This window comes from Larus michahellis, chromosome 2, assembly GCF_964199755.1.
Source record: "Larus michahellis chromosome 2, bLarMic1.1, whole genome shotgun sequence".
Classification (NCBI taxonomy): domain Eukaryota; kingdom Metazoa; phylum Chordata; class Aves; order Charadriiformes; family Laridae; genus Larus; species Larus michahellis.
In genome coordinates this window covers 134,970,789-134,990,178 of record NC_133897.1, presented here as the reverse complement: position 1 = coordinate 134,990,178, position 19,390 = coordinate 134,970,789, and the positions used below count along the sequence as shown (strand labels likewise).

The following is a 19,390-nucleotide window of genomic DNA, read 5'->3' as shown; positions in this document are numbered from 1 at the left end:
ACAAAAAGACAGTATTGTAAGGCAGCCACATGGAAGTTAAAAATTGATCCAGGAAAGATTTTTGATTTGCCCCTTGCTAGGGAAGCTGCTTTACAAGCTTTTAAAATGTTGATTGTACCTCACCAAAATGCAGTTGCCATCAGGGGCTAAAAGTTAAAGCAGGCATCCAGATTTGGGTTTCTTTTAAATCTCACCAGATAGTGTCAACAATCCCTTCCATTTCAATTCTTCTTTCTCTTTTCTGGTGTGCTTTATTTTTAAACTTTAGGAAATGTGTGATTTTTTTATCAAGTACAGTTAAGGAGAGCTATTATTCCAGCTGGCATAACCAAGTTTAGATGCAGCCAAAACAGGGCAACAGGGCCTACATATGTCATTTTGAATTAAAGAATTATTAAATAACATATATATGCATCACTACGAGTAGGGCATTTCTTTTTAGGGAAATCTCACCTCCAACCTGGCAATCAAGTCAGGTGCCCATTTACTGTCTGGGGGCCAGAAATCTTACGTACCTTGCTGCACATGGACCCACCCATGAAGCAGCTGCACCATTCCACGTCCTATTGCTGGGTCACTATATCCCTCAGATGGATACTGCAGACGTCTGGGATGATAACCGCTGAAACTACCATATCTAAGTCAGGCAGAAATGATTGCTCAGAGCCCTATGCCTCTTTAAGCACCTTACCTTATATCCATCAATTTCTCCATGGCTGTAATCCTCACCCCTTAATTTCCAGCCCCATTCAGTCCCAGTTCAGTCTGCCAAGGTGGCAGCCAGGGCTGCCAAACATTACTAAAACCATAACCGTATCTCTGCTCCGCTGAGTTCTTCAACACATTTTACACATGACATTGCACAGCCTTCCATTCATTTAGGCTGAATTCCAGCCAGCAGCAGTGCAGTTAAAAGCTGGTTTGTTTTTTTTTTCCTGTTAACATTATAAGCTTCAGAAAAATAAGAATAAAACAGAGGAAGTACTAATGACATTAATTATAGTTCTTCCTCCGCTACACATCTCCACAATGAAGCAATAATAAAAAACCCCGTCTTCCTAAAATTTATTGAACATAGTTATTTGCAGTTTTGTAATGACTCATCAAATCACTTCTTTTAGCAGACTGATAAATTATTATTTTTATTTCCTTCACCTACAGTTACCATCCTGAATGCTGAGGAATTATTATAAAATGCATGTCCTATCCTGACAAATCCTAACGCTAGAGCATTTTGGATGCTCGCAGGAAAAAAGGATACTACAGTAATTGATCCTCTAATGGGTCGCCAGGCTTTCCAAGTTTTATTAATGTTCATCAGAGTAGCAAATAAATCTTATTATGAGAGCATAGGTACTGTTGCCAACAGTGATACGTTAGAAAACCATTGATCACATCAGAAGATAACAAACCGCGTGGTTTTCACTGACTTATTTCTCAAACAGTATATAGCAACCTGTAGTACCAACACAAAACTCTGTATTTTCCTTTTTTTAGTACAGCACATTTAAATACAAAAGACTTCAGCTTTTGCTTCAACGATATCATACCCTGGATTAGTACTAAGATTTAATGTACAGTAAGAAACTTACTCATCATTTACTATTTCCTTCTCCCGATCTTTGAATTCTGATTCAGTAGACAGTTCTCAGCTTCTCCAGGAAGATGGCATTTCTGAAGGAAGATGACAAACTTAAGGCCAAAGTGCTCTGTTGGCTTTGGATTACTCAGAAAACTTGCACTCCATTCCTAGTTTTGACAAAGGCTTCCTGTGCAACTTTAGGCTATCACTTTACTAAAGATTTAGCAAAGCTTTGAGCCTGACAGTGCTTTATTGACAGCTGACCGCCCCATTCAGAGAGATTATTCAGATGAAGCCTGCGCTTTGGGTCATGATTTCCCTTTGGTTTAGCTCCCTCATCTGTGAAATGGGCTATCGGTATAACCTTTTTGCTATCTTTTGTATTGTACTTAACTTTTCAGAGCAGGAATTCTGTCTTTTTTGTAGAAACATTCAGGAGTTTAGTAAAAAGGGACCTCTAATCTTGGCAGGTTTGCTTATAGACCGCAGTGGCCTGCTTGAGCAAATAGCTTTGATCTTGTCAGCATTACCCCACAGTCAGTCAGTAAACCTTGCAGCGAAGATTGAGAGTCTTTCTGCTAACAATGCATATGTGCAAACAAAATTAAGGAGTGAAGTATCTGCTTCATGGATGGAATTTATCTGTAAGTACAACATAAATTTTCTTGTAATCATGAAATTATAATGTCATTTTTTACCTGCGTTACTCTTTCTATTATTTGTTAACTCTTTATGTAGCAGTAAAGATAGTTATGTTACATCCCATACTGTGTACTCTAGTTTAAACGACAGAAATAAGCACGTGCTTACCTAATAATTACTTAAATAGGATCTTCTGTAAATATTATATTCTAGAGCCTGCATTAGGGGCATTGCAATCCTTTTTTGCTTTCCAAAGACATAAAATTGTAATATGAAATGCTTGTTTTTCATTAATTGTAAGAATCATAAGGCTGTGGGGCCAAAAAAGTGGAGGAAGTGTCATGAAGAAATTATAAGATGTTCATAAAATTATTGATAAGTTGGGGTTTTTTTCTTAAGGAGAAGCTGTCTCCATATTCTGTTTCCATATATTAAGATGGTGGTTTTGCCAAGTTTTTCATTTTCCTCTGAAAAACAGAGAGGACACGTCTGAAGAACAAAATCAGTCTCTACAGTAAAGAACACATCAACGCCTAGGTTTTAATTATGGTTTTGCAAGTTATGATGACCTAATTAAGCATAGTCTCATTGTTAATGCCAGGTAATTCCCAAATTAGCATTTTTGCACAGGGTATAATTACAGCTTAATTACATGCAAATAACTTTTAACTGATTTAAAGGTTGTGGCTAGGCCTTCACAAATTGGAGGGGGAGAAGGGGAAGGAGGATCCTCACCTCTTGTGCAGCAGCCAACCAGTTTACAACTGGGAGTACTGATCCGCCACAGGGACCGGAGGCACCGAGGTGACAAGGCTGATCGAGTCCTGTAGCCTGTGCTTACCTATAGGGTCTTACAGGAGCCTACTTCAGTCATGTAGAGTCCAGGGCTGCAGGACTAGGCATCCCCTGTCATAGTACGGTGAGAGGCTCTCATCTGTATTACAGAGTGTCTCAGGCTTAGCCCAGAGAAACCCACTCTCCCAGTTTTTTTTCCTTCTCATCCTCGTGGAGTTTCTCACAACATTCCCTCTAAGACGGAATGCACCTGGCACCGTGAAAATTTTTCCTGTGGAAATTGTTTGCTGATATCAACAGAATTCCCTGTCTTAAATAATTTTGGTTCAGAGAAAAGCTTTTAAACCTGAGCGCCCACTTCATACTTCCGTTTTACATGTGGACCAAATAAGATGTTATAACGTGTCCACAGTTGGACAGGAGTGCGTGGAAAGTTGCAAAGGAGTAGAACGCAGTGGATCAACTCTTAAAGAAAATACTGCTATACAGAACTAAAATGTGTTAGAATATAGTATATTTTAGTTTTCACAGTACTATTTTTAATTCAGTGTTCTGGTATATTTTAATTATGTAAATTACTAACTACTCTGTTACTTTATAGTATTAGAAAACTAGAGGAGTGTTCCTGTATTACTTAAGAATTCATTGTCCTGCAGTCGTGCCACAAAACATCAGATTTTTTTATTTGGTTGATGTGCCACTACAGAAATCCTTTTTGCCAGTTAAAAAAAGTATTAACTTAATTTTGAAAATGTAGAAATCATTATACTAAAATGGGGCAAAAGCTCATTAAATTGTGGAAATCAGATGTATGGCAGGTTCATCAGTTACGTATTGACTATGGAATTCAGAATTGCTCCTTGAAGGATCACCAGCCCTACTGCAAGGAGTCCTGGTGCCTTCAGCGCTTCCTGAGTCCCACCCTCATTCAGTCCCACCCTTTTCCCATATCCTCATCTTTCCTCTTTTGCAAAGAGGCCAAAATCTGTGAAACTGGCTGGATCGAATGGGCAGGAGTATGACCTGAAGCTCATATATATAAACATATATCTACGCCTTTTTCCTCACTATCCTAGGTACATTCTGCAATCCCTCTCAAACCTCATTTTTCATCTTGAGCTGATAAGGCACAAGATCTCTTCTTAGCCTTCTTGGGAAACACTGGCTGCATTTACAGTGCCCTGCAAGATGACATTTTCAGACACTGCTTGAGCCACAACCCTGAAACAGCGCCATGCTGCCAATGTGTATACCTCACTAGGCCACGGGGGAAAGCATGCGACTGTCACCTCCCTAAAAATGCTGTGGCAGAACCAGGCCACCCTTCTCTTCTCATTTACAGGGCTGGCCATGCTGTCACATCACTTACTGGAGCCCTTCCAGGAGGAAGGACACATTACACAAGAAACTCCACAAGAAATTCTGGATTTAGAACAACTATGAGTGTGTTTGCAACCAAACCAAAGCTCCCCTCACCCCACAGCCATCAATGAAATGTCGTTCAAGCAGACAGTATGAGGCTCTATGTGCATACATCACACACATACACACAGTCCTTTGGCTTTCAGAGGCTATTCCCCCCAAATACTGGCTAGCTCACACTTTAATGGTGCCATCCAGCTGCTGTGTGAACCAAAACCTCCCCATGGCTGACCTTCAGCCAGCAAAGGTGCCTCAATTTTGAACCGACAGTAGCAGGGCCAGCACACCACCATAAGAAAACACACGGGTTCACCCACAAAGAAAGTTTATTTGACATGGTTAGAAAACGTTTCTTGGTGCTGCTTTCCAGACCAGGTTCTCCGTAGGCACTCAGACATATCATGTCTAAGAATATATCTACTGGTTGCTTGAACTGCATACTAAAAGAGCAGAACTCTGTGTTTATTTCCCAGGCAGATAATCTCATTTTACCTTTGTCCCACCCTCAAATCCTATTCTCTTCCTCATTAGGATCAGGCAGCTGAGAAATCTTGTAGGATCAGATTTTAGTGACTCCCTTAGCCATGGTTCCTTTAAACTCATGCTGTAGAGTGTTATGCTGAAGAAAAAGCATAACACATCTGTTGCCCATGTCTGTAGTGTTAGTTAACGAAGGGGACAAGGTAAGTCCTGACGAGTATTCTTAGTCCTCAGAAGAGAGCGGGAACTGTGTTCTCGCTGCTTGGAGTCAGTGGTTCAGACAGGTGCATAATGTGATTGTACTGAATACAGTGAACAGACGTGAAGAAAGTCCTTGGACAGTCTCCAAAGCTAACTTCAGCACAGAGCCAAGAATTTGAGTGTTGGAAAGACCTGCCTGGCAAGACTGGAGGCAAGGGATGTATCTCTAATAGCCATATGGGATGTACTGGGGGGTGGGAGGGAGGGCTGCTGTGTTACGCTAAGGCAATTGCTGAACATCTGGTCAGACACCCTCAGATGTTACTTGGATGCAGATCTCTACAGCTTTCTCTGGTAGGGCTCAGTGTCACTTAGCATCAAATATTGCCAAGTACCCAGTAAAAATGTGGCATTGTTAGCCTGTTGACACTTAACTTTGGGAAGCTCCACTTAAGATGATATTTTTGTCTTGGTTTAGGTTTTTTGGTTTTCACTCTAACAGTCTTTTGTGGAGACATGGGCAGCCGAGACCTGGCTCCCTTCTTGTTTCAGAAATTCCAACACAGTTTGGAAGTCTCAGGAGGAGACAGAGTCCCTCTGGCCAGCCTTGGGAGGCCTTTAGTTGATTGCAGGAAACAGTGGAGAGGGGTGACATTTGTGAGGCCCAGATGTGTTCCTTGTGAAAGTGTCTTCAGTCCATTAAGTGCTGTCAGATATTAGTAAAAGTCATATCTTTCCGTATACCAGCCAGTGGAGAGCTCTCACGGGATGTGGATTTCCTGAATAGATGAGGAACAGATCAGGTGCCATTTGAGCAGCATTTTAAGGCTGAAGAGATTCCAGTTGGGATGCTTTCACCACGGCAGTCATAAGGAGCAAGCTAATGTGAATGCGGATGTGCCCATAATAAATAATCATTGCAATTTCACAGCTCCTTGGCTTGAGCTTAAAGGTTAGGCAGAGCTCTTTTAGCTATCCTTTTCTCTTTACACCCCTAATTATATCCCATGTGAAAATAGAAAAAAGCGCAAGTTCATGTGTGTTAAAAACCCTCAGCATTACCTTATGCATCTCAGCAAAGATGGAAGGAAATTCCGTACATGATGGAGGATTTTTGTGAATGGTGGTTGTAACTGTAACTTCACATATGGCAACTTTTAATTTGGATTGTGCTGCCTTTCCCTTTTACCAGGAAGATTATAAAAAGCTGTAAGACCCAAGCCTCTGGTCCTCTACCTCTGTGCAGGCTTAACTCCTCAAATCTTCCTCCTCAAACGTCATTTGAGAACAAATCCTGGCTTGTCTACGTCCAGCCTTCTTTCTCAACAGCTCCCTGCTTCCACGCCTGGTTTTCAGAGACGCCAAAAACGTTGTGATTTTCCTGCTCACAAGACATTGCATGCCGAGTAATTCTTCTCAGCAATGCTTACTTACCAGATGACTCAGTAACTTCCAAAAACTTCATGCTGCTCTTCCTTCCTCTCATCTTAGCGCTGTGTAGTGATGCATATGCTTCTGGCATCTGTAAAAACACTGTATCTGCCTAACACAGCTAGAGCCTCCTTTAAACTCAAAAGCAGAAAAATGTGTGCAGACATTCTTCTCCGGGCACAGACTTTCTCTGTGACATAAAACACAGATGAGCCTCACTTACAGAAGATAAAAAATAAAAGGAAAGTAGTGGTGCTAGCAAAGGGAGAAGCGGAGAAGCAGTTGCAATGTATTTGGCAGAAGCCGTTATTGAACATACAAAAAGATCAATGCAGTTCTTTGTTCACAGAGCTCCCCAGCTTCTGACTTCTTACGGGGCCTGAACCTGGAATCGGGGATGTGGCCTCTAGGAAGAAAAATAGAAAACACTGCCCACAATACAGACAGATTTACAGCAATTTTGTTTCTTCAACAGAGCGTTTGTTCAAGTCTTAGCATTGAACTGTTAAAACAGGCAAGCAACACCTGGAGCAAAGCATCTCAGCCAGCTTGTCTTTATGTAAACACCTGCACAGAAATGCTCCTTGATAAGTGAGTCCTAGTGGCAAATGTGCTCATGGGTGTTTAGGATTTGGGGGGAGGATATTCTTCATACTGGCTGCTCTGTAAGTATTTCCCTACTGAATGTGAGAAAATTGGTCTTCCTAGCTTCTAAGCAGAATTGTGTTACCTACTAGAGTGGTTAACCTGAGTCTTCATATGAAGTGATCAGATTAGGAAAACAAAGACAGTTTGAGAGAGTTCAAGGTGCATATATATGTATATAAGGCAAGCTAACATGCACACAAAGGGAAAAAAATGTGATTCAAACCCTATTTCCTGTAGGTTATAAGGGCAGAAGAGGTGTTTCATTCTGATGGTTAATTACTTCCATGTCAAACAGATACTATGATCGCGAGGGTAGAAGTTAAACAGATTAGGATAATTAAGCAGAACATACTCAAAACATGGGTCTCAGAAGAAGAATGATAGATAGGTAAGGTAAGTCAGTCTTCCGTCTCTTACGCTTCACGCAGAGACAATTTATGTCCTGTGATTGACCGTTTGCAAAGCTAAAGACATGAAGTGACTGAACCAAATTAGTAAGTAGTCCTAACAATTAGCAAAACGTACAGTAACTTCAACTACTGAGCGATTTAGAGTAAATCACTACAGATATCAGTGAATTTTTTATAACACCCACCCCTGCCAGCATTTTAGCAAGGCAATCCATCCCAATGCAATAGCTTTACTGTGAAGTTTTACTTTTATTTTATTCATAATATTGATATTACACTATTTTTCAGGTCCTGATTATATCAAACAAAAATTTCAAGAAGGAATGGAGGTGAAAGAAAAATCTGAAGAAAAAGTTCAGGAAAAACCACCTACCCCAAAAGAGTCACCTCACTTTTATCGAAAAGGTACTACACCCCCTCGAAGCCCAGAAGCAAGTCCAAGGCATAGTCCTCCTCTTTCTTCTGAGCCCTCTCCTTCAAAACAACTCAAAAGGCAAAGCTCCACTTCTGGGGCAAGACTCAGTCAAGAAAAAAAGCTCTTGGCCACTGGGAGTATAACACCCACAATTAACAAGCCTTTATATTCAAAAGCACCAATGAAGGAGGAGGTAGCTGTGAAACACCAGTCAAAGTTTTCAGCCCATCACAATCCCGTCAGCACAGAGAATGGGGAGCTGCATGATCACTACCATGGCTATTATGTAAAAATGAATCCAGCAGTGCTTCCACAGGAGCTCAGGGAAGAAGATGAATATGTCAACCCATCACCGTCAGCACTTGCACGGATACCACCCTCACAGAAGCCAAGTCCTGCTAGATCTGGGGGTAAGCCAGATGCCAAAGAAAACAAACCTGACACAAAAATTAAGAAACCAGAATTTGCTGCACCAAAGAACCCAGCTAATAACGAGTCACATTCAGCAGTGGAAAAAGAAGTAGAAAACAGCTCGGTGAGTACTGCAAGAAACCTTTTCACTTTCGCTGCCCTTTTGGCTCCTAGTGCTGAGCTTTGCAACCTAAAGACAGGCAAAGCTCACTTCTGTCAAATCTTCATCTGGATACAGTCTGCTAGCTGGAACCCACTGCACCAGAGTGGGGTGAGGAGCAAACATTCCAGTCCTTTATGGTATCCTTTTTGAAAACTGGGGAGGGATAGCTGATAACCAGATACTGACAGAAATTTGAAACGTGAATCCCTATTTCATACATAAATACAAAAGTGTGTTACTGTGTGTATGAGTGTGTGTATGTGTATATCTATCTGTGCATTTTGTGTGGGTGTGGGTACATACTTGCAGATATATGTGTATATATATCTTCCCCCCCACCCCCCAAAAAAAAAGAAACAGCGTTTATTGTACTTCAGTGGATAATTGAGCAGTTACACTCACTCTCTTCCCTAAAGGTCTACTTTTGACTACTGTTGGAGGCAGGATGCTGGCCTGTGGTTATGGCCCAGCCCATACGATGTCCCATTTTCATTTTCTTCTCAGTGTTGATTGTAGGCTCTGAAAACAGGCAACTTTTCATCAAAATACAAACTGTTTTAAAATGCATACTTCTAACAATGTTTGCATTTTACAGGGACGTGAAAAATTTGACTTTCTTTTTCATCAGGAAATGGAGAAGGAATTTAAAACTGTACATTCGGATCACTGTGAATCTGAATCTCATTATTATTTAGAAATAATAGAGGTATAAATAGTTATGCAGCAGAGGAAAGATGACTAATGGCATTTCTACTCCATGTTAGAAGATAAAAGCCAGGTTATTGAATTCAGAACCTCTGATGATGCTAAAATTATTTCTGGGCCAAGAGAAACTCAGGAAAATGTTAGTTGTATATCCTAAAGATAACCTCTAGCGAATTAAGAGGCCTAGATCATTGTGATACTGTTTCTTTTTTAATAAGCGTTGTTTCTCTGAATCATTTTTGCTACTCCAGTAGAAAAAGTGTCATTATTTATATGGGATAAACAGAATGCCCCATTTAATGAAATCCAGATAGCCTAGCACTGACGTCGGGCAAAACAGTTGAATAATTGGCACTAGACTTCATTAATAAAGAATTTAAAAATAAAGAGGTGTGAGAATTTCCAACCAACTTGCATTGTAAAAGATCTTGTCAGACAAGCTTGACATCTTCAGGTTTGACAGAGGCATCATATCCTCAGTCAAGAAGGTCATTTGATTTGCTTTTACACGGTTATTTATTCTGACAGGGAAGCCAGAGTAATGCAAAGGCTAAACGTCACATTAAAATAATTTTTTTTAAACTGAGTGATGGTTCCCAAAAAGTAATTGAAAAACATCAGCAATTATTCTGGTGAGGTTATTCTTGGATTAATTCTGATGCTCTATTTTATTAACATTCCTATTAATGACACGGAAGAGGACATAAAAGTGTTACTCATAAAGTTTACAGAAGACATAGAAACCAGAAAACTGATAAATAATGAAGACAACAGGTCACCAATGCAAACGGATCCAAATCACCTGATAAGAAAGATGCAAGTATAATTATCCATATGCAGCACAGCAAAATGTAAGATCATATATATTGAAAGATAGTTAATAGAGCCCGTCTGTGCAGGATCGGAACTGGAAAAAGCTGGTGGATCAGGAGCAAGAGAGGCAACTGAGCCTGAGCTCCCTCTCTGCTGCTGTTGTTCAGGGACGTTAATATAATCCTTAGATTTATCAACAGGAAAGATTAAGCAAGAGTACATGGGAGTCTGTTTTATCTGGTTTTGGCACTGGTGCAACCACTTCTGGAATAAAATACAGTGTCCATAAATCAGGGATTTAAAATGAAAAAAACCTTAAGGGAAAGCGCCACAAAGAGCTGCAAGAATGATTAAAATATATCTTACAATGAAATATTCAAGGCAAAGAAATCTGACACATTAAATACCTTTCTGTAAGTACACTTTATGAAATGGTTTCCCAGGCCAACAGGCAAATATATGAGAAAATCCAGCAGCTAGACAGATTTAGATAAAAGTCTTGTTTTAAGTTGCTTTTAATGAGATTAATTAAATGTAACATCAGTTTTCAGATGCTGAGTTTTCAGAGCCGTCACTGAATAGTTCGATAATGAGCATTTTGCCAAGATGATATCCTCTAGTTCAGCAGGAAGCTTATATTCTGTTTTGTGCGGATCAAAGTAGATGTTCACAGTGGTTTTGTAATCTGCAAATCTGTATTACAGCTGATATTAGCCTTTAACCTTTCAAATCTCACAGATACGACTCCTATGTAGGGTAAAACAAAGCTGTCAGGCTTGTAAATGTTGAATGAGCATGCACAGAATTTTAGTCTGAATTGGAATTTTTTGTTCGCCTCTGGTGAAGATAAGTGGCTAGAAATAGTCCTTGTTTTTCCTACGTTCCATCCAAACCAATTTATGGTTTGGAGCTGAGGGAGCCTTCACCTTAAGAAACCAAGTAGGGCACCTAAACAGCAGTTTTTTGACCTTCTAGAATCATCAGGATAAGAACCATGAACCTATAGCCTGTGATCAGGAAAGGTGGAAGAGTGATGAGATATTGTACATTAGCTGCTGTTTGTTTATTGATATTACAGGTCATCTGGGAACTGTCCCTCTGCTTCATTTGGAACACACTAATTGCACTATTCTTATTGTCAGCATTTTGATAAGGAAGGCAGGTAGAGTTTAGGAACTCATATTTAATATAACAGCATTTGAAGATATATATGTAGATGTATACGTTTTTTCCAAAGATGTCTTATATATGTGTCTATAAATTTGTCCTTATAGAATAAATTTCCTACATGCTTATTTCTTTAAAATGCTGAAATGAGTAAAAATCCTAAAACAATTAAAGCAGAAAGGAGTAGCCTACGGCCCTAGCAGAGTCGGGGAGAGACTTAAAGCGGAATGACTGTTAACACTGCCTGGAGACTCTTCTTTTTAATTTTCAGTATCGGCTTTCGAGTTCAGAACCAACAGTAGCCTGTTCCGCAGTGCTCCTGGACTGAGCTGAGTAGTGTGCTGGAGTTCCGCAGTGGCTAACCTAAGAGCTCGCGGTTTCTGAGGGGAAGCCAGATTAGCGTACTTCGCTCTATCCCAAACGCTTCTGAATGTTGAGAGACTTCAGAATTCTAGGCCTGCATTGGGGAATTACTTTTTTTTTAATCAGTAATTGCAATTGCTTTATAGTCATCCTGACAAATGGTTTTGTTGTGGTTTGAAAGGGAGTCTGACTTAGATCCTCCATAAAAATTTAAAAATATATTTGTGAAGAAATATAAGGAGAAAAGAAACTCTCACTCTTATGAAAAGAGAATGAGAAAACATTGTTTTGGGATACAAAATGAGTATAACATTTATTGAGCACGCCCATTAGTTTATCCGAAAGTGCTGTATATAATTGTGCCATGTTTTTTCCAGGTTTTTAGTGAGAAAGCCCTAAGAACATAGACACAGGACGCAGGATTTTCAGTTCTTCCTTTCATGTATTTAAATCAAAGCCATTTCTCACATCTGAATGAAACATAAACTTTAATTTGTATTCGGAACTTTAAACAACTTCATTTACAAGAGAAGTCTGCAGTAACTGTTCTAGTAATAAAATTTAGTTTAGTTTTTTGTTAATTTTAATTAAAATTTTAGTAATAAAATTCCTGTTTCATATTTTCTGTGAATCTGCTACATCCTTAAGAGTGGCACTGAGTATCTGTAAGTTACTTACAGGAACAGTATTGATTCTCTAGGTGTCCCTATTTTTGGCATAACACCTGAAAAATACCAGCACACTGCACATATGCCTGACGTGTGTTGCCCTTGGTCAGGTACAAGCCCAGGCACAAGTCTTCTACTACATCATTTTTTGGTTTTCTTGGTAAGGCTTTTTAAGCCACACAGAGCATTTAGTCTGGTTTTTACCTGCATCTAAAATCATTACATTTTGCTGAATGTTACCCAGTGTGCTTCTACTCTCATCTCTTTATTCACTTAACATCCAGTTAGTAAAGGATATAACTACCGTGATGTTAGAAAAAATAGATCAGTATTTGACTGATCCTAAAAAAACCTCTGAGCAAGAACTTTATGCTAAATTTAATGGACATTCCTAATGCAATGGGATTACGAGACCAGTCTTAATACTTCCTGGCACTACATTTTAGGAAAATAACTTTCTTCCCTCCACAAATGAAAACTAATCATATGGTTATATTTTTAACTACAGAAGTGTCTGACTTACTAGAAGCCGAAAGGGCAGTTTTAAGCAGGACTGGAGTTTTTCTACTACAGCTTCTTTAGTGCACCTGTTCTAGTCAATCTTGGACTGTTCAGACTAATTTTGGCTTTTGCTATTTTAAGCCCTTGCAGGACACTAAAGTCTTATTTATGGTATTTGTCTTAAAGCATTGAATGCGCATTTCATAGGTGCCTACAAAACAGGTAGTAGTTTATTGCATAATAACCACGTGCTCCACAAATACTGTTTGATCATTTCTTAGTATATCAGGAAATCATGCTTTGGGCTGAAAGTTGTAGTAATCAGAAGAGGAAACAAAATGTACATAGCAGGCCCAAGGAGATAGGATTTACTTCTTTGTATAAAACATAGACTCATTATCATAAACAGATAACACATTTTTCTTTGATCATCTTATAAAATCAGCAACCCAGTTCTTAAGGTGTCATTTTTTTCTGTCTTTGTAGATGAGATCTCTTGATTCAGACCGTAGCCCCTACGTTTTTTAGCCTAATTTATCTAATGTTATTGTGGTGAGATTGCTATACCTCACTTGACTGACGGGTGCATCAATAGAGAATCCCCTCCCCACCACCACGCTGAATTCTGTGAGACTGTGCACTAACGGTAACGAGTTGCTGTTTGAGCTGCAGTCCCAATGTGCCATTCAGGCAAAAGCTGTCTTGCAGCTATCAGGATGGTTTCAGGGTATATTTCAGGTAACAAATGAGTTCCTGGCTCCTGTAAAGTCCTCATAGGTCCAAATTTTTCTTCAGTTGTCGTAAATCAACTTGATTTCCATGTATGTTATTTTCAAATATGCAAAGCGTTAGACAGACAAATACCAGGGAATTTTAATGGTATGAGGCAATGATCTCCTTCACAGTTCCTTGCAGTTCCTGGTGCAGTATAACTTTAAAATCTTCATGTAGACCAGTCTTCATGTGGACCTGATTTTGGTCCACAAGAAGTCTGTATTAGAATCACAGAATGGTTTTGGTTGGAAGGGACTTCTACAGGCCCTCTAGTCCATCCCCCCTGCCATGGGCAGGGACATCTTTCACTTGTTGAGGTTGCTCAAAGCCCCATCCAACCTGACTTTCAGCACTTCCCATGATGGGGCATCCACAGGTTCTCAGGGCAACCTGTTCCAGTGTCTCACTGCCAGCAAGAAAGATGCTAAATCCGTATCTTAGTGGAAATTAATAGTGTAATCACATTTCCTGTTGAGAGATATGTAACATTAGCATGTAGGTACTATTCTTGTTTGTTGTGAGATTCTGGGATTTTTTTGCAAAAGAAGTCATTAAATGGAAGGTTCACTCTAAGGGTGTTGACAATGACATTCCAAGACAGCAAAACTGAGAGATTCTCAAAGTAGCTGTTGTTTCAAGTAAATCGTGTGTTACTGCGGAAGGTCTTCCGATATGGCTTTCTTGCATAAATCTCACAATTGCCAAATGCCTTTGGTGGGAATCCTGGTGGGAACTTGGATTTCCTTCGCAGTAGAAAAACACAGAAGTACCCAAGCTAGCACAGTTTTGACTGTGCCAGAAAGAGAAGGGAGAAATTAACCTTGAATTAAACACTGCTACAGTGAGGCTGCTTACAGTGCTGTGGTCAGAAGCATAACCATACCTGGAGTCACACTTTCCTTTTATGCCTCTTCTCTGTCACCAAGTGTCTCATATTCTTTGGCACGTAGAGTCTCACTTCCAGTAAGGAAGGAACATGGTTCCACTTCTGTTCTGTGGCCCGATGGTTAAAACATACCCCTGGTGAGTGGGAACTTGGTATTCAAAATCCCTTTGACTAAGGTGACCTTAAACCTAGTCTTCAATTTCCTAGTGAATATTTTAGACATTCTGCCATTAAGCAAAATGTGAATGTGTCTGCCAATACCGTTACCCCTATGGCAATGTTCGCCTTGCGTCCTGGTAGTCTCAGTCATTATTTGAACTTGAACAGTAAGTTCCCCAGCGCGTGAACAGATGCCTCTCAATAGATGGAAAGGGAAATTCATGGCCTGTATGGATAGCGGTGCTGATTGGGTTTAGACTCCCCAGAGATTTAAGGAGTCATTTATGTCATATCTAATGAATGATTTAAGGAGTCAATTATGTCATATCTAATGAAATATACACCTTCTTATGCAAGCCAGTGATCCTTCTGTAGCTCAGAAGATAGTTTTCTGCAGACATAACATATTTTGTGACTTATTCAAGAACTTCACAGTCCGCATCTGGCCTGCTGTCTTAACTACTGTGTAAACGTGTGTTCTGGTATAGAAAGTGTTTAAAGAGACTGTTTCAGGATGAGGGTGTGTGATATAATAATGACACAAGTACTATTCAATAGCTCCCCAGTTACACTGCTGCAGCAAATTAATAATAGCAAGTTCTTACACTTTAGCATTCCAGAAATTATATAGCTAACGTTAGCATTGTCATGAAACATAATGAACTTCTGCAAGGCGTGTCTCATGTAGAAAGTGAAAAAAAATTATGTCATATCTAATGAAATATACACCTTCTTATGCAAGCCAGTGATCCTTCTGTAGCTCAGAAGATAGTTTTCTGCAGAGATGTTTTGGCAGGTATTTTTGTGATTTAGGGAACTGTTCTCTGAGTGAAGAGTTTTTCTGTTTCTACTTACAGTAAACGTGCAACCTTAATATATAAGTATATACAAATCTCTGAAAATATATTGTAGTAAACCAAATAACGTTAAGAGAACAGAAGACTTGAGAATTTCCTTCTGTTCAGGACATTATTTTAAGTTGCTCATCAGAAAGCATCCATGTTCAAAAATATTTTTTTCCGGAACTGATGAAAAGAATTAAAGCTTTGTTCTCTGGCTTCAGAGAGAGACTAAAATTACATAATAATACTGTTTTCTAACCAAGTTTAGCTCTTGCGAGGAAGGGAAGGACTATTTTGACTTTTCATTTCTTCACTAAATAGGTCTATAAAATAAGGTTTTGTGACCACTAAGCGTCAGAGTAATTCAAAGCAAGTTTGTAGTTCTGCAGGTGTAAAATTGTTTTTAATCTGTAACGGAAACATTGCTAGGTTCGTTAGTGCAGTGGTAAGTACCATTTTTTTTCCCTTTGGTTGTCCAAGACAGGGAATTCTTTTCATACAGCACGTTGTCATGCAAAACCCTTTTTCTGTATTGAAATGGGTTGGAATCGGGGAAGGAACCTGCTGTAAGGATGAGGAGCGGTGCTCCAGCTTTTCTAAAGTAGTTCAAGTTCTTTGTTTAGCTTTATTTTAAGCTGATAAGTGGTTTTGTGTTGATGGGTTTGTTTTCATTTGGTTTTGATGGGTTTGTTTTCATTTGTTTATGCAGTCATATTTGTCAGATGGTTTAATCTCAGTGTGATTAAGAACGGTGTAATAATACACTCTCGCCTGTATTTATCCAGCTCATTTTCACGCCGATGATATTTAGCCCACCTGAGCGCGACGGGTAATGGCGATGTTTCAGGAGCAGAGTCTGTATCTTTAATATTCGGGTAATCTTTCAGAGCGAGGTCAAAACAGGTAGAAATAGCTAAAGTCGGGTCATGTTCATTGCTGTGCACTGTGACGAAGGTTGCATTAATTCTGATATCTTTATTTTATTTTCAGGGCCCTAACTCAGTCATGATCGCCCTGGTAATGCTGTTGAATATTGGTTTAGCCATTCTTTTTGTCCATTTTCTAACTTGATTGGAATTAGAAAAGGTAAGAAAGGTCTTGTTTTCCTATAAAAATCACCGTATCGGCCCCACCTCAAACGATAAAAGATTTAATTTCTTTGCATACTTTTAATGTTCCCTACTTTAATTTTAGCTATGCCTGAATGTGATTCAACATAGTTATTTAATAATGTAACTGTTTTGACCCTTCAGTGAAGTCATGACAACTAGTGGTGTTAGCCCACAGTTCTCTGCAGTTGTGTCATCAGCCTTTTAAATGGCACCTGTCATACTCAGACACAGGGAAGGAGGCTTGGAATTAGGATGGGACGCGAGAGAGATGAAACTTGGAAAATTCAGCCAGGGGCCCAGATCAGTTTCTCTGCTGATGGCTCGTGGCTTTGGGGTCCTCTGAAAGCTGAAGCAAGCAGCCATGTTGGAAAACAAACAAAATAATCTGCTGAAGCAGCCCCGCCAGTGAAGTGCGTTGGCTTCTCCATCTGTTCCAGCAGAGTGTGACTAAACTGGAAATGTACGGAGCTGCACTTTTTGTTGATGGAAGCTAACAGCTGCCTTACTATTTTACCGTCTGATGTTTTTAGTGGGGAGATGGGAAAACGACTGCCAGAGGAATGTGGTCAGAGGATTCTGTTGCTGTGGAAGTGATTCCAGCGTTCACTCCTATCTCATTAGAAGAAATAGTTAGCAGCATCAGTCACCAGTCTTATTCCATTACCTGCTGCTTTTAACATCTCCTGCAGTGTTCTGGGAGATCGAATTTCATTTGCCTGTGCATGATTCTGTTCATTCGTTGTTTATGAAATTTGATGTATAGCCGTAACATAGTGTCTAGTCCAGCCGGGAGAAAGCTACCGGTTCTGCCTAGCGGCAGAAGCGGAAAGCGAAATCTCTTTTTCTAATCCGAAGATAAAATTCTTAAATTCATTTTCCTAAGCCCAAAGAGCCATTTTGCTTTAAGGTTTAGTAAGTAATATACCAGGACTGCAAAATTTTAAGATGTTGGTATCTTCCTAAAAGTGCTCAAATGCTTAAGCCAACAGCAAGCAAAACTTTTCATAATAAAAGAATAACAATCTTAAGTTGGTATCAGCACATCCTAAACGGGAGGTGGAATATCAGGATAAGTCAAGAAAGATGAGGTACAGGGTTTGCATGTTGACTTTTTTTTTCTTTTTCTTTTTTCTTTTTTTTTTTTTTTTAATTCTGGTGCTGTGGTAATTGGTGATTTGAATTATTATGTTTCAACACTGAGGTATTTTGCCAGCAGTTAAAATAAAGTCTTGTCTGAGTGCACATTAATGCCAATGACAGTTAAGCTAGCTAATGCTCATAATAAATTATCAGAATTTTAAAATACTAGATTTGTGTTGAATACATTCAGGTAGAGCGTTTAGAAATGTTAAGTGATTGTTTATCGATTTGATGCCTTCAGTGTCTTTAAAGTCCATTTATAATTTTACCTCAGCATTTAAAAAGCCTCAAATTTTTTCATCTGGAAAGTTTGTCTTAAGTAGTTTCACAGCCCTTTGTTCGTATGATGTGATCATGTTTCTTTTTACGTGCCATTATACTGTAATTATTGTACCCTATATTAATCAAAAGCATGCTTTTTTACTGAAAATACGTGGTGTGATCATTTGGCAAGTAAATATTTTAATTTCAAGCTACAGAAAGCAAAGGGCTTTGTATTAGGGTTTATTTTATCTCTGTTAGAAAATCTTTCATACGATTATCCTTTTTGAACCTGTTTGTAAACTTTCTAAGTGTTTGCATGGTGTAATGGGCGACATTCTTGCAAAAGTACATTAGCTATCTTTTGATGCCGCATATTAAAGTACCGTAGGTGTGGACTGAATATTGTGCAGCGAAGCAGCTCCCAGCAGGGCAGTAACACCATGGTGTTTTTTACAGAAGTGTGTTGAGAATCCTGTGTTTTGACCAGTGTGGATAAAGAAGAAAGCAGAAAGAGAGCAAATGAAAATAAAAACGTGTATATTTATTTTTAAAAAGATAAAAAAAAAAAAAAAAAGTTTAAATTGTGTTTTAAATTTAGGAAAGTGATTTTTAAATAAGAACAAAATTTTAAAAGTTACTGCGTAAGCCTTGACATAATGGACGAAGTGTTCCATCCAACAGTGAAATCACCCCCTGTCTCCTTACGTGGAGAGGTAATTTTGTAACTGACGTATTTAATTCCTATTAAATGTTTATTTAAAATACTTTATGCTCTGGAAATAATGGGTAACAAAGCTTATGAAAATGTTTATAAATTTCAGTAAGCATGTTAGTACCATTTATAAATATGTATGATTTATAAGCTTTTTTAAAACAAAGCTCAAACAAATCGTTGGTATTTTTCTAAAATGTGCACAGCTGTATTTTACATGAAAGGCTATTTATAATTGGTTGTTATACTGTACACTACATTTTGGACAGCACAATGAAGCCTGCCAATGTACTTAATAATGTCATTTTGTCTATTTAAAGTTTCTTGCTGTCAAAGAATGAACTCTTTATCTATGAGTTTCTCTATTTATAATTCTTGACCCAAAATGTACAATGTACAGTTTTCACAACTGTATTTGCTCTAATAAAAATAAGTTGGTTATTAATAGAGTTTCAGTCTCATTTTTTCTGTTTGTGAATTACTTTGTTCACTCTTGGGAAACAGTTTTTTTAACAAATTCAGTAAACGAGGAGTGAAGCAGGAAAATGGGTGAAGTCCTGGGCCCTTTGAAATCATTGTGAGTTACTGCTTTCAATCAAATGATTCTGGGAAACAATTTAAAGGTTTTTTTTAAAAAAAAAAGCTTCCTTATGTGTCTTCCTTTATCTTCTGATACAGGATTTT

At 38.8% G+C, this 19,390-nt stretch overlaps 1 protein-coding gene across 4 annotated transcripts in view; it reads left to right on the top strand.

Moving 5' to 3' along the window:
• Positions 1-19,153, top strand: part of JPH1 (junctophilin 1) — an 83,912-nt gene extending 64,759 nt beyond the window's left edge. Inside the window, exons 4-6 of one of the 4 annotated variants that reach the window (XM_074577290.1) lie at positions 7,900-8,561; positions 16,469-16,564; positions 18,451-19,153. In XM_074577290.1, the coding sequence (XP_074433391.1) occupies positions 7,900-8,561; positions 16,469-16,549 (743 nt within the window). In that variant the 3' untranslated portion in view covers positions 16,550-16,564; positions 18,451-19,153. Of the gene's footprint in view, positions 1-7,899; positions 8,562-16,468; positions 16,565-16,672 lie in introns of all 4 variants that reach the window. The other 3 variants (XM_074577293.1, XM_074577291.1, XM_074577292.1) reach the window with 3 other exon arrangements.
• The last annotated feature ends 237 nt before the right edge of the window (positions 19,154-19,390 follow it).